At 40.8% G+C, this 15,796-nt stretch overlaps 2 protein-coding genes across 3 annotated transcripts in view; both read left to right on the forward strand.

Moving 5' to 3' along the window:
• The window catches only part of pik3r6b (phosphoinositide-3-kinase, regulatory subunit 6b), a 29,751-nt gene extending 23,947 nt beyond the window's left edge, over positions 1-5,804 (forward strand). For both annotated transcript variants that reach the window (XM_017705678.2, XM_017705680.2), the window contains 4 exons: positions 1,458-1,548; positions 1,644-1,699; positions 1,813-1,916; positions 3,107-5,804. In XM_017705678.2, coding sequence (XP_017561167.2) covers positions 1,458-1,548; positions 1,644-1,699; positions 1,813-1,916; positions 3,107-3,257 — 402 coding nt within the window. In that variant the 3' untranslated portion in view covers positions 3,258-5,804. The remainder of the gene's footprint in view (positions 1-1,457; positions 1,549-1,643; positions 1,700-1,812; positions 1,917-3,106) is intronic.
• Positions 5,805-9,382: 3,578 nt separating this feature from the next.
• On the forward strand, positions 9,383-11,432 carry mfsd6l (major facilitator superfamily domain containing 6-like). The gene has a single exon (XM_017705599.2). It carries the CDS (start codon positions 9,409-9,411, stop codon positions 11,158-11,160), a length of 1,752 nt encoding a protein of 583 aa, XP_017561088.1. The 5' UTR covers positions 9,383-9,408; the 3' UTR covers positions 11,161-11,432.
• The last annotated feature ends 4,364 nt before the right edge of the window (positions 11,433-15,796 follow it).

Genomic DNA, 15,796 nt, shown 5'->3' on the forward strand with positions numbered 1-15,796 from the left:
GACTTAGGCACTCCATCAAAGTCACATTCATTCGAATGATTGTTCCTAAGCATATTTTAGAGTAATTAACTGCCCATGTAGTAAAGTGACATACAAACGGTTAACAAATGGTTAAGAGCAAAGAGATTATTAAAAACAAATCAAAAGTATAGGTGAAAGCACTTAATGATCAGGGGGATAAAGTGAGGTCATTTTTATCTTAGCTCAACAGAAATTAAGCACTTTATTGAAAATAAAATTCTTTTTCAAAATAAAAATGTAACAAAATAGTAGCCCACATTAATGTCATACAAAAATGTATACTTTATCATGTAACATGTTAAGAAGTGTTTATATAAGATGGTATGAACGTCTTGTGTATCAAATAAAGTGTTTTATTGTGCTTTATAGTCGGCCTCCACTAATATATCATTTGGTTGTTAGTATTGGTCGATAGTAGTAACCCATTGTATTGTCAGTATTGATAAATAATATTGAGCATAGTTATCATTCATTTTGATTGCATTATGGATGTGATTTAAACCCCCAATGATGGAGCAAAACAGTTTAGACAGATGTGCCACTGGACAGCTCAATACAAAACACCATTATGATAACAATACAGGCTGAGCGACTATATCTGAACACAAAACATCATATTAAAACAAACAAAATGCATTAAAAACATCACTAAACATTTTAAATGATATACAAATAGCTGGTAATCCTTGGCAATGATGTCTATTAAAACAGCATTTTTCTTTCTAATGATTTTTTGCATGTTAGATTAGATTAAGTGACCCTTATTTGTCCCACAACAGGGAAATTTCACCTCTGCATTTAACCCATCCATGAAGTGACACACCACATACACACTAGTGAGCACACACACTAGGGGGCAGTGAGCACACTTGCCCAGAGCGGTGGGCAGCCCTATCCGCAATGCCCGGGGAGCAGTTGGGGGTTAGATGCCTTGCTCAAGGATACCTCAGTCACATATTGCTGGCTCTGGGGATCGAATCAGTGACCTTCCAGTCACAGGTCCAGGTCCCTAACCTCCAGCCCATGACTGCCCACTTTACTTTTAACACTTTATTATAGGCCTGTTTAATCTATCAGATAAATATTTGGCCTTTTTTCCGTTTGCTTGTATTCTTTTTTCCACCTAATATTAATATTTCTAATTGTGGCATTCTCTCCACACTACGTACAGTCTGGATCTGTATAGAAATTAATTTGCAAAAACAGTATGTTTTACATTTTTCTGATGTGCTGAAACCCAACACAAATGCCACTTCAGCCCAGAGCAGTTTAGCTCCTCCCATTCACTGAAGCTATAAGGAATGTTTTAGCGCAGACTTTCTGAACGAGACCCAGTATTGGTCCTTTCTTACCGCAGCACTAATGAAGGGCAGGCTAATTGTGAAGGTCTGTGTTGGTATGGAAAGTCACCTTCATGCTGTTTTTTTTTTCTACAGGCATCCATCAGCAATCGGGAAGTGGACAGAGGAATGTCTCTGACAACGTGTGGAGCGTCGATCTGCCACGCTCCAGCACGCGGAACCAAAAGTATGTTATAAAAGAATTCATTACAACACCAAAGCAAGGTTTCATCTGTGTTAGATTTTGTAGGATTGTCTAAGGACGACACTTTTTCCCCACAGATCTCGACAGCCTGAATGTGGATTTCCGTGATCCAAATCCTGCAAGATACTGTCTGGTGAGAATGAACCATCTATTGTATGCACTGTTGAAGACAGGACAAATAAAATGCTGAAATAACATCAAACAAGAATGAGAATTATCCATCCATAATAATGTACTGTCCTGTAGCCTACACTCAGAGTGACCAGAATTTCCATCAGAACCCTGGAGGAGAAGACATTCACAGTATGCTTGGACAAGGACTCCGACAGAACCTTCAAAAACGTCCAGAGGTAAATAAACACAGATGTACAGTCAAAGCATGTGTAAATATTTAAAAGGCCTGTATTCTGCTTTTTCTTTTTCTTTTTTTTTTGAGTTTATGTACCAAAATGAGTCATACTTCATTTTTACATGACCATGTTCCACGCTCTCTTTACCCCATGGAATGAAACAGGCTCTGACGGGATGCCTTATTCAAAAAGCAGTCTGGACTAAAACACTCCTTATACCTTCAGGGTGACTGGGTGGAGCTAAACCTCTGTAGACTGAATAATAATAATAATCACAATAACAGTGAATGCAAAAGAGGCCATTTTTGCAGAGGCCATTTTTCTATACATACAAGTGGGGAGTGAATTTTAACTAAATGTATATTAGGGACTTATCAAAAGTTTGGCCACTAAAATATTTAGGCGGATAAAAGAAAATAGGCAAAAGAAATAAAAGGCAAAACAGTTTATTCCCAAAAGTTAAATAGGATTAAAACCTAACAGCAATAAATAGTATGAAAATCTAACAGCAACATAATACTCTAAAAATCACTGTAATAAAAATATATAAACAAAACAATGTTTGTCAGAATGGAATTGCCTTGGATGGCTAAATAGACTAAATTGCGTATAGTAATAGTTTTAGATTGTTTGCTGTATGTTTGTTTCACTAAAAGCCATAAATCAATTTAATAAATTAAAAGCCAATTAAATTCAAATGTTTTTTTTAGTTCTCAGCCTGAAATTTAGTTCTAGTTTCTGTAAAAATTTTGATTTATATACTCTACTAAGCTTCCACCGGGTGCTCCGGTTTCCCCCCACAGTCCAAAGACATGCAGTCAGGCCAATTGGACATGGTAAATTGTCCCTAGGTGTGAGCGACTGTGTCTGTCTGTCTGCCCTGTGATAAACTGGCAACCTGTCCAGTGTGTATCCTGCCTTCTGCCAGATGACTGCTGGGATAGGCTCCAGCACCCGCCGTGACCCAGAAGGAGAAGCGGCTTAGAAGATATGCATGTGTGTGCATGTGTGTGTGTATGTGTGTGTGTGTGTGTGTTTGTGTTCTACTAAACTTGGTTTTCTATTACACTTTAATGTATTTTTTTTTCTTAAGGTTTCTTATTAATGATAATGAAAATGATTCCTTGCTTAAAGCAAATTAAAACTGCTATAATAAAAAAATGACTACTGTTTCTGCATCTGCCCTGTAGTATAGAGGTGATTCCAAGCTCGGATCCAGGATTTTGCCTTCAGAAGTTCAAGTCCAGGCAAACTGTGGAGGAAGATGACTCGGGGCTGAGCAGATATCTGAGCAAGACTTTCTCTTTGCCCATCAACACCTTCTCTGGTGTGCTATTGTGATGATAGCAGACACTCCTGCCTCTGACTTGAACTCTGCAGCCAAAGAGACACGCTGGCTGAATCATATACCTCTGTGGTGTGAATATGTGCACAATGCATACAAGTGGTGTCTTGCCCAGTATAGACATTAAACAGCAAAAGGCTTTGTTTATTACTGTTTTCTATTTATATCTACTGTGTGTACTGGACACAGTCTTTTGGATCATTTATTAATTATGGATTACCAAAAACAGCGATACTGATGCTCCAAAACAACCCTGTGGTTTACTAACACTGTAACTGTACAGTCCATGTTGTGTGTTTAAAAGCTTATGATTTCATAGGGCTTGCACTGTTGTTTGCTGCACTGGTTGGCTGTTTGCAGTGGTTCCTGAGACCTTAAATAAGCCCAAAAGGTGTTTTTGTCCAGCAGATGGCACTGTAATGCAAAATTAAGAAGTGTATGTATTTGTTAAAGGGCAATTCCACAAATATTTCAAAATTTCTGTGTAATTCACAGTGTAATTGTTGAGATATGAAATAGTTGATCATAGTGAAACTGACTCTGATTTTAATATAATAGTGGTGAAAAGCACCAGGGGTCACAAATACAAGATGGCCAAAGGTTTATGTCAAAACTTTTCACAAACCAGTGTTGCATTTTATGTAACACCTTTCTGTGAGGCAGCTTTCGAAGACATTACATAAGCAATATGTAAGATGACATGATCTGACAAACTCATACTTCCCACTTCAAACAAGTAGGGAGCGACATATCACTAGAACATTGTGGCATCCACCCCTATTGTAAGAAAGCAAGGAAATGCACAGTCCCTCCTCCTCCTTCTTTACTCCTCCCCCGTTTACTTACCAGTCCAGAAGAAATGTTGCGAGTTCAGCATTAAACTTTATTCCTTCTCTCTCTAAAAGCTCTCCAGTGGTGGAAAGTAAAGCCAATGACAACTCTTGTGTGTGGGGAGGGGAGGGGGCTGTACACACACAAGAGTTAGAGAGGTTAGAATATTGCATTGCTATAAGTCTGCAGTGCTACTTCTTTATCCTCTCATGTTAGACTGTTGGCAGACTTGACGCTACGGTAGATATCTCTGCAACATAATACATGGGCATCATTGGCGTTATATCAATACTGTAATTTCTTCACATTCTGTCAAAAATCTTACCAGTTGCACCTTTAGACACTTCAGATGTCTGGTTCCTACCACTGTGAATAGCTCTGATTCTATAACCACTCTGAATGACTTTGATTATGTCTTAATAGTTGAGTTAGGCGGAAATTCTGAAAAAAAGCTGTGGGTTCTCCATCAAAGAGCCTTTCTGTGAATGCTACAATTTACTTCCAATTAAAGAAAAACACCCTGCTGACAGTGATACTTTATGCATAAGTAGGGGTACGTACTCACCAAATGGGCAAAAACATGCTGGGCAGGTTTACAGATTAGTAGCAATGCATGACATTACTAAATATAGTTAAGTGCTTAAAATGAACATATTTTACTCTCTATTGCACTTTACACTACTACCTTTCTTAGCTTTATGTCCAAATAAATGTCCAAATTAATGTCAGCACACAGCAGTCTTTGCATACAGTAAATGGTTTTATACAGCCTTAAAACTATTCATTTTTTTTCAGTAAAACATTCCCTCCAAAAAAATGAACTGCTAGTTACATGTACTCAAGTACATTTCTGATGGATTTGTACTGTCCTGGATATTTTTTAAAAGATGAAATTTTACTTTTGCTTACTCCCTCACAGAAAAGTCACATACTATTCACATGAAGTGTGCAATAACCACACGTTCCCAAGTAGTCCCAAGGTTTTTTTTCCCTATAGGATGTGTGAAAACATATTTTTAACATGTGAATAGCGCAAAACCTACAGGTGTTTATTTGCATGTGAAATATGTGTAACTTTTCTGTAAGGGTAAGTATATTTGGAGAGATATCTGCTGTTTTTGACAGGATCTGTACTGCTTTGCTGTTTGTCACACCTCTGACTTTTAATGTCATTTTAAAGGATCCCATACAACAAGAATACTGAACGGCATTTCCTATACTGATAGATTCTGGATATACTAATACGTTCTGCTGCAGCTCTGTAAGTTATTCATATTGAAGTAGATTTTTGACCCAGTTCTTCTGATGGATTTATACTTTCCTGAGTATTTTCCATTTAGAATACTATTACTTCCACTTAAGTATACATATATAATTTTACACTGATGCGTTTAATGTCATTATAATAATGTGTTGGTGACAGCATCTGTACTGCTTTGCTGTTGGTCACAGCTCTGACTTATCAAGTCACTTCAAATGATCCGAAAAAGAGAAATATAGCCCAGTATACTTCAGTTCTTATGCTGATAGATGCTGGAATTACTAACAGGTTCTGCTGGAATTCTATAAGTTACTCAGTATTTAAGTAGTTTCTGGCTCAGTACTTTTGATGGGTTTGTCCTAGTATTTTCTAATTAGCACTTTGTACAGAACTTTGGTCAACACTTCTTATGTTTAATTGTGCTATATAAATAAATTGAATTTGAAATGAATGATAATTCATTTATGATTTTTGATGATTTTTCCTTCTTTTTCAGGTACCTTACTCAGATATCATGTTAATTCCCATCATAATATATTGATCACACCCTCTGTATTGCACTATTGTCCTTTGACTATTGAGGTCTTTTTTAAAGACCCCCAAAAGAGATGAATAATAAATGTTTATAAGTCACTCAGTACTTATGTATTTTCAATTTGTATATAAGGTGTATCTGTAAGACATGACAAACGCTCTCCAAGAGCTCAGAGATGTAGACAAGGGGTGGCCGTTGGTGGCCAGTGCCATCTCGAAATTAAGCATGACCACATTTCTGGCCACCCTGGTTACAAAACGTGAGAGAGTCAGTCATTCATCTTCAGTCAGCCATCATCAACAAAGCATCAATAATGTTTATTATTTATGATGACAATCTGCTACAGGGTGGTTACCAATCAGTCATGAGTCTAATGACTGTAGTGCAACTGAAATTCATAACTTGGCCTCTTGCTATTGCTAAAGCAAGGTCCATAAAGACATGGATGAGCGAATTTGGTGTAGAAGAACTTGACCATCCTGCACAAAGTCCTGACCTAACCCCGTAGAACACCTTTGGGATAATTTAAAGCTAAATTTAAATCTATCTATCTATCTATCTATCTATCTATCTATCTATCTATCTATCTATCTATCTATCTATCTATCTATCTATCTATCTATCTATCTATCTATCTATCTATCTATCTATCTATCTATCTATCTATCTATCTATCTATCTATCTATCTATCTATCTATCTGGCCAACTCACTGTAAAAGTTCTAGTTACGACCCTGCAGGAGCCTCGTATGTCTCCAAATGCATTGACCCTTCATTAAAACTGAGCTGCAGTTCTCCTACCCGCCGACAGGGCTGCAGTGTGAGTCAGTGACGTCACGAAAGGTGAGCAGCCCTCGCCTTGCCTTTGAACGCCGGCTGGGAGATTTGTATCAGAAGTGGGGCGAGTGTGCACTTTGCTCCGGTGTGGATGTGAAGGGCTGTTTGAAGTGTTCACACGCAGGAAAGATGACCTCACCGCGCTTTTAGAGGCGACGCAGTGAAGGTAAAGAACTTCAGAAGAAACTCAGACCCGTGGAGAGCGTGACGTGTACAAACAGGTGCTCGGCGCAGGTTCATCCAGCGCAGCCTGAAAGGCTCCGGTCGCGATGTTTCTGCCTTTTACAGTAACCGAAGGGTTACGTGGTTCTCCTAGAACAGTAACCAGTGCGGCTGTGGTTTACAGAGGTACTTGTGTCCTATGAAATCGCTGTGAGGCTCATTTCAGCATTTCCCGGACAGGTAAGCTGTAACTCGGACCACGTTAAACCTAAATAATACGGTAGAATCGCGAAAACACGTGGGAAAAGAAGCTCGCGAGTTCATGTCTGTTTGAAACGGCTGTCCTCCGTGCAGCGCGAGCCGGAATGTAAATACAGCTAGAAGAGCCGCTTCGAGCCGCGCGCTGAATACTGAACACTCAGTAGAGGCCGCTTCGTTCCAGATGGTGGACATGTCCTTACCTCGGGGTTAAGAAGAGAAAGTCCGTTTACCCCGATGTCGTTTTGAAGCCTAAAAACCTGCTTTAATATAACTTTAATATAATACTAATAAGCAGCTTATATTTTTACAAGATTCAAGAGTTTTATTGTCGCATGCACAGCAGAACAGGCGGTTAACCTACACTGTACAGTGAAACTCTTACTTTACTGGTTCCTCCATTCACCAAATCTAATCTCAATATAATCTTAGAAAAAAATAGACAATATAAGAAAAACACAAAAAAAAATGTGCAAAGTTGAAAGAAAAATTAAAATGACGTGCATATGTGCAAGTATCTCAAGTAGCTCATAAAGTGCAGGTTGCAATAGATGTAAACGGTAACGCTCTGCGCAGTAACGGATGTAAACGGTAACGCTCTGCGCAGTAACGGATGTAAACGGTAGCGCTCTGCGCAGTAACGGACGTAAACGGTAGCGCTCTGCGCAGTAACGGACGTAAACGGTAAAGCTTTGCACAGTAACGGACGTAAACTGTAGCGCTCTGCGCAGTAACGGACGTGAACGGTAACGCTCTGCGCAGTAACGGACGTGAACGGTAACGCTCTGCGCAGTGAGTGAGTGAGGTGTTCACCAGCCTGATGGCCTGTGAATAGAAACTCTTCGTCAGTCTTGTAGTCCTGGACTTGACACTCCTGTAGCGTCTGCCTGAAGGTAGGAGTGTGAAGAGTCTGTGTTGGGGGTGTGTACTGTCCCTGATGATGTTGTGGGCACCTCCTGATGACCCCGGTGTGATAAGTGTCCTGTAGTGAGGGGAAGGCTGCTCCTCAGATGGACTGTGCAGTTTTGATCACACACTAGAAAGTCTTTCTGTTCAGAGCAGCTCAGTTTCCATACCAGACCGTGATGGAGCTGGTAAGAACACTCTCGATAGTACTCCTGTAGAAGGTGCTGAGAATTTTGGCCGGCATGCCAAATTTCCTCAGCCTTCTCAGAAAGTACAGTGACTGCTGGGACTTCCTGACTTCTAGCACACTACCTTGCTAGAAAAAGCAGCATTGCTGCTCACCAGCAAAACCAGCATAATAATGTATTTTAGATGCTGGTATGCTGATCAGCAGCTATAGAGGTTGATAAGCTGATCATCACCAAAACCAGCATATGTTGTGTTTTGATGCTGGTATCAATCAAGCTGACCATCCTGGGGTGACCAGCATGGTCATTTTTTTTCAGCGGGGTGTATGTCCAAAGTTTGTTGACACCTTCTCATCTAACGCTTCTTCTGAAATCAAGGGTATTGATAGACAGTTTGCTCCCCTTGGCAGCAAGAGCCTCTACTCTACTGGGAAGGCTTTACACTAGATGTTCCACAAGATAGATCATTGCTTTAAGGATTTTTTATTTTATTCAACCACAAGAGCTTTAGCTATGCCAGGTACTGATGTTGAATTATTACAAACATCACTCCAGCTTGTCCCTAAGGTGATGGGACTGTATAGCCCTCTGATGACCTTAGGCCCATGTGCGAATTTCTATGGGGATAAAGAAGCAATGGGTGCTCCTTACAGGGGAAATGTCTGCATAGCTCAGTACGTTGAGATGTAAATGAAATACTTCTTATTGTTTTGAAGATAAATGGTGTATTGTAGAGAACATATTGACAAATTCTTTGCAGGGGTGGTGATAAGAACCAGGGGTTGCCATGTCTACAGCAGTATGCAATAAAGCTATTTCATTTACTTTTCAAAACAGCCAGAGACCCTATGTGTGTCTTCAGGGGTTTTATTATGTAATGTAGATAGTGGTAAAACAGTGATAAATGAGAAACCATTCATTTACTGCTTTTAGAGGCAGTAAATGCTTCAGATGTCTGGTTCCTATCACCACCAATATAAAAAAATCACACTAAGTTGATCTACAGTGGAACATTTCATATCAAACCACTCTGAATGACTTTGTGTACATCTTAACAACCAAATTCCACTATAAAGTAGCTTTCCCATTAACTGAGACCTAGCTTCATAGAACTTTTTCATGTTTTTTTTTTCTTTCAGATAATACCTTTATGTAATGGTCGAGCAGCCATGAGGAGAAGCAAGCAGTGGGATGTCAGAGGAGCTGTGGGCCTTTCAGGCTTCTTTCACTTCCTGCATTGTTGGGCTTTAGGATGCCTTCTGCCCTTCCTTACTCTCTACCTCCGGCACCTTGGCCTCACCGCTTCCATGACAGGCATCATCATGGCCGCCAAGCACCTGGTGGCTCTGGTTTGGAGGCCTGTCTCCAGTGCCCTGGCCAGACGCTATAACAAAAGACGCATGGTCATAATAGGGTCCGTCATCTCTTCAGCAACAGCTGCTATGATACTTCTGCTCTTCCCGCCCACAGGAGTGAGCACGGAGAGTGGAAGCTGTAATGTAAGTCAGCTGAATGCTAACCATACAGTATATGAGTTTGACTCCACCACTCATGAACCCCGGACAACTCCACAAACACACTCCACGCATGTTGCATATTCAGCAGAACCTAAGATGAAGTTTACAGAAGGACATAGTGCAATGGCAGACAACATCAGTGCAAATTCAATCACCAAAAGTGCCTCTGAAACTCAGACATTTGAAGCAGGTTCAGATGAAATTAGCAGCAAAGAAGCTCTGGAAACAAAAACTACTCGGGGCAACCCAGAAAAGAAGAGTAGGTCTTTAAGAAGGCGTGAAGAAAAGCAGGAGGAGACAGATATGGAAATGGCCAGATCTGAGTTCCTTGGAAGCTTGAAAGTCATGGATGCTCAACATCAGATGTTTTTCTTGGTAATGATTGTAGTAGGGATATGGGAGGTCATGGCTGCCCCACTAGAGTGGACAGCTGATGATGGACTGCATGAGTACCTTGATTTTGTGGATGCTTCAGATCGCCATAGTACTGTTAAACCTTGGAGACATCTAGGGACTGCTGGTGGTGTGGGAATCACTGGCATTCTAGTAAGCATCCTATCCTGTCTCATTGGAACTGTGCTGCACTTTTATGCCTACGCTTTATTCATGGTCATAATGGTACCTGTTGTTGCTTTGTTACCACTTTACCGCCACAAACGTGAATGTCTGCCTGGTGGTGGCTTGAAGGCCCTGTTGCTGGTGCAAGGTGATCAACGGGCCATGCTCTGTGCCATCACTGCCCTCTTTACTGGCATGGCAGGCTCAGCTATATCTGACTTTTTCTTATGGCTGATGCAGGACCACAGTGCGTCAGAGCTTCAGATGGGCATTACTTTGGGTCTGGCACCTCTATGCCAGGCTGCTTTTGCCCCTTTGAATGGAAGTGTGGCCAGTTTCCTGAAATCCCATGGGCGGCTACAGCTTCTTGGCATTTTGGGTCTGTCTCTACAGTGCCTTTACTACTCTTTCTTATGGGTACCCTGGGCTGCACTTCCTGCTCAACTGCTGGCTGGACTTAGCACCGGGACCCTCTGGTGGTCGATAGAGGCTCAGTGTGCAGATACTGCCTCACCGGGGACAGAGAGGCAAGTTTTCCGAGTCTTTGAGGTCCTGTCTCTGGATCTTGGGGCTGGGCTTGGCAGCCTGTTGGGGGGGTTGGTGGTGCAGAAGTTTGGATTAGGGGTACTCTTCCAGGGTACAGCGGTTATGCTTGCATTGTGGAGCGTTACTTTAGCTGTGTTGCAGTGGAGGATCCCTCGTCAGCGCAGGATAAACTACTCCCGTCTGCTGGCAGCTGATGCCAGTGAGGTAAGCGAGTCAGAATCTGACCAGGACCATGACTGGCTGGAGAAAGCCATGGAGGAAGATAAGGGGAACAACAACTGGAGGAGTTCTGAGAAATAAGGATTACAGCTGATAAACATTTTTCCACAAAGAAATTTATGCTAGTCACCAATGGCCACCTACGTCTAAGCCTATGTAATGTGAAGGACTCCATGTGAAGGACTCAAGTGTTCCAAATGACTCTTCGTGGCTTCAAGAACGTTACAGAAGAAAGTTGCTGCAGCTGCAGTTTTGCTCAGCTGCCAGAATGCCAATGTATCTGTCTTTGACTACGTGTTATTGGAGAATATGTTTTGCCATTATCTTAAAAGTAAATGCTCATCATAATCTCATTGTTTGGAAACATGTTTCATTGGAAAATTCATGTCATTCATTGGAAAACTGAAGACTCCTTCATTGTGTCATATCCACACCACACCACAGAACATCAGAGAAGGTGTTTAAATGGACTACATTATTTTGCAATGTAGTCCAATTAAATATATGCCAAATTTTGTAAAAGCAGTGGAATTGCTTCTTTTAGAGGAATTAGCGGCTCATAGTAACCATATGAAGAACCAGTGCAGTGCAAGTGACCTTAAAATGCCCAGCAATAACTCAGAACAGCGCTCTGGTCAGAAAGCACTCGTTTATGAGACAAGTCATATGTATGTTGTTCATTGTGTACTTAACTCATTTAATATGTTAAATCATTTATTTGCTCTAATGCTTTGAGGTAATTGGGCTTAAGTGAGATGAACGTGATCAAGTTAAGGCCTCAAAGCATTTGTATTGTTAAGATGTTTTTCCAGGCAATGAAGCCGTTTGTTTATATTGGGGTGTGAGTATATGTGTTCAAATGTTTGCTCTGGATTATCATATGGCTTCACTTGCCATTTTAAACTACTTCCTTGAACGCAAGTGTAGTGTGAGTAACTTATCTCAGCAGGTTTGTCAAACCGAACCTGTTTCATGCAGTATTTGCTAAACCTGTACTGCAGTAAGTTTACTCACTTTAACTGTGAGTGTCACTTACCTTTTTTGTTATTTCTTACAGCCGCCTCATTTACTTCAGCTGAATGACCTGAAAATGAGTTTGGCTGTTCTGACTTTTAAAGTTAAATGAAGCAGATTTGAGATTAATGCGAATGAAACATGCCTGGTGGACACTTTAAAACAGCTCAGCAAAGACCTGTAAATGACCATGTTTAACAGGCTAAGCAACAGGCTATGAGGACTCAGACCTGTTGGAGTAGATATGGAAAGGCTTTTACATGCTGCAAAACTACAGAGTGTGACTACATATATATAATGTTCATATGTATGTATGTTTATATATATATATATATATATATATATATATATACACACACATACATATGAACATTATATATATATATATATACATACATATGAACATTATATATATATATATACATACATACATATGAACATTATATATACATATGAACATTATATATATATATATATATATATATATATATATATATATATATATATATATATATATATATATGTTCACTGTGTGACCATTGTTTGTCTTAAAAAACAAGATTATATATCTTTCAGTTGCTCCTTCCAAGGACTTATTTAACTTATTTTATGTAGCATATTGTCACTGTAAAATTTTAAACTTTGTAGTTTTTATTTTGAAAGCCCCAGCTGACATAACATGAATGTTTAATGACTAATGGACTAATAGATGTGGTGCAAAATGCTTGGAATACTATCTTGTTGCATTAGCCTATGGTACTGTGCAGAAGTCATTTATGCAATTTCCAGTCAAAGTGGTCATTAAGTACGAGTTACTCAATTTACTTTTCATAAAATGTTTCTGCAGAGATTAGATATGAAAATCATTAACTTAAGTGAAAATAAGCGGAAAAAAAACAGGAGCTTCCAAAAGATATGGAGAAAATAAGACACTTTAGACCACCAAAAACTGGTGTTTCTGTCCATCCTTCCACCATGAGAAGACAACACAATGAGTCTAAAAGGATTCTCGATGTCAAGAAGCTGTTACATAAAAAGCAAAATAGACAAAAAAAAAGAAAAAAATGCAAAGCAAAGAAGCTGCTGATGTTCTCAGGATAATGGACTGACCAACCAGAGTTCAGACCCAGCATCATTTAATGTTCGGGATTACTTGGATCACAAGAAACAGTAAATGTAACCAACTTCTAAGACTGAACTTTGGATGTGGGAAGAAACATCCCTGCAGCTTTATTTGAACAACTGTAAGCAAGTCTCCTACAAAGAATGTAATTTGCAATAAAGACAAAGAGTGGACACATGAAAGACTGAATATTTAATTATATTTAGCTGTGTATTTTTCTGTTAAATGTCTTATGATATAAAGATCATTATATATAGATATAAGATTATTGGCCCTTATTCACCAATATCTTCCCAAGGTTTTTTTTAAATGTGTTGTTGAGAAAGGGTCTAAGAAAAAATCTGCATCAGAGTCATGATGTTCATAAACCACAGCAGTGTTCACACTTTGTGCTCTCGAGTGTGTGTAGATTCTGTTCTTACATAAGGACAAATCACAAATAAGAAAACACTTGTGAATTTCAGAATCTTCATAGAAACTGCAGAAGTGGGTTTTAAGATCGGTTGGGGCCCAATGTACCCTTCAAGTCACATATAATATATTGCCAATAATATTCGCTCCTCTGCCTTCACACATATAAACTTAAGTGACATCCCATTCTTAATCCATAGGGTTTAATATGATGTTGGCCCACCTGTTGCAGCTGTAACAGCTTCAACTCTTCTGGGAAGGCTTTCCAGAAGGGTTAGGAATGTGTTTATGGGAATTTTTGACCATTCGTCCAGAAGCGCATTTGTGATGTCAAGTACTGATGTTGGGCAAGAAGGCCTGGCTCACAGTCTCTGCTCTAATTCATGCCAAAGGTGTTGTATCTGCTTGAGGTCAGGACTCTGTGCAGGCCAGTCAAGTTCTTCCACACCAAACTGGCTCATCCATGTCTTTATGGACCTTGATTTGTGCACTGGTGCGCAGTCATGTTGGAACAGGAAGGGGCCTGTTACGATCCGGTCTAGGTCAGTCCATAACAATATGAATAGAGTGAGATGTGGTGATGTGGGTGAGAAGACGAAACACCAAACGTACCTATTAAGACAAGACTGTATTATGTGACTAATATGAATACAAACAGTAGATTGACACACCGGCAACAATCTCAGGAATGGCCCAGGCCAAAACAGACAAACCCACACTAACTTTATAACCTTCCCTACATACAAACAAAAAGAAATAAAGGACAGTATTCTAACCTACCTCTCTGACTAACCATACAAGCAGACAAAACCCATTCCCAAACAAAACAGCAGCCATTCCCTAACGCCAGTTCACATCGACTATTTACAAATATATACAAGATATATACAGTTATTAGGGTCAGGCTAAATGTACAGAGAATCACAGCAATACAATGAGGAAGTTTCCTCCTGACACAGCCATTTTGGGCTTCTTTAAGCGGGTGAGGGGAGATGAAACCATGGAATGGATCAGTAGCAGGGTCCGGTAGAGGAAAGGGTGAAGTTATGGGATGGAATCTGGAATGAGTACAAAAACACAAGGCAAAACAGGCCATCCCCAAACTGTTCCCACAAAGTTGGGAGCATGAAATTGTCCAAAATCTCTTGGTCTGCTGAAGCATTAAGAGTTCCTTTCACTGGAACTAAGGGGCCGAGCCCAACTCCTGAAAAACAACCCCACACCATAATCCCCCCTCCACCAAACTTTACACTTGGCACAATGCAGTCAGACAAGTACCGTTCTCTTGGCACCCGCCAAACCCAGACTTGTCCATCGGATTGCCAGCCGGAGAAGCGCAATTCGTCACTCCAGAGAACACGTCTCCGCTGCTCTAGAGTCCAGTGGCGGTGCTTTACATCACTGCGTTCGACGCTTTGCATTGCGCTTGGTAATGTAAGGCTTGGATGCAGCTGCTCAGCCATGGAAATTCATTCCATGAAGCTCTCTATGCTGTTCTTGAGCTGATCTGAAGGCCACATGAAGTTTGGAGGTCTTTAGCGATTGACTCTGCAGAAAGCTGGTGACCTCTGTGCACTATGCGTCTCAGCATCCGCTGACCGCTCATTTTACATGGTCGACCACTTCGTGGCTGAGTTGCTGTTGATCCCAATCACTTCCATCCATCCATCCATCCATCCATCCATCCATCCATCCATCCATCCATCCATCCATCCATCTTCCACTTCTCTGGGGTTCGGGTCCTGGGGGCAGCATCCTAAGCAATGATGCCCAGACCTCCCTTTCCCCAGCCACTTCCACTAGCTCTCCAAGGGGGATTCCGAGGCGCTGCCAGGCCAGCTGGGCGATATAGTCACGCCAGCGTGTCCTGGGTCTTCCCCAGGGTCTCCTCCCAAGTGGACTTGCCTATGACACCTCCCGAGGGAGGCATCCAGGGGGCATCCTAACCAGATGCCCGAAACACCTCAGCTGGCTCCTCTCGACGTGAAGAAGCAGTGGCTCTACTCTGAGTCCCTCCCGGATGACCGAACTTCTCACCCTATCTCTAAGAGAGAGTCCAGACACCCTGCAGAGGAAACTCATTTCGGCCGCTTGTATTCGCGATCTTACATTAGCATTTGGCTGACGCTCTTATCCAGAGCGACTTACAATTTGATCATTTTTACACAA

The sequence above is a fragment of the Pygocentrus nattereri genome, chromosome 14, assembly GCF_015220715.1.
Source record: "Pygocentrus nattereri isolate fPygNat1 chromosome 14, fPygNat1.pri, whole genome shotgun sequence".
Taxonomy (NCBI): Eukaryota; Metazoa; Chordata; class Actinopteri; order Characiformes; family Serrasalmidae; genus Pygocentrus; species Pygocentrus nattereri.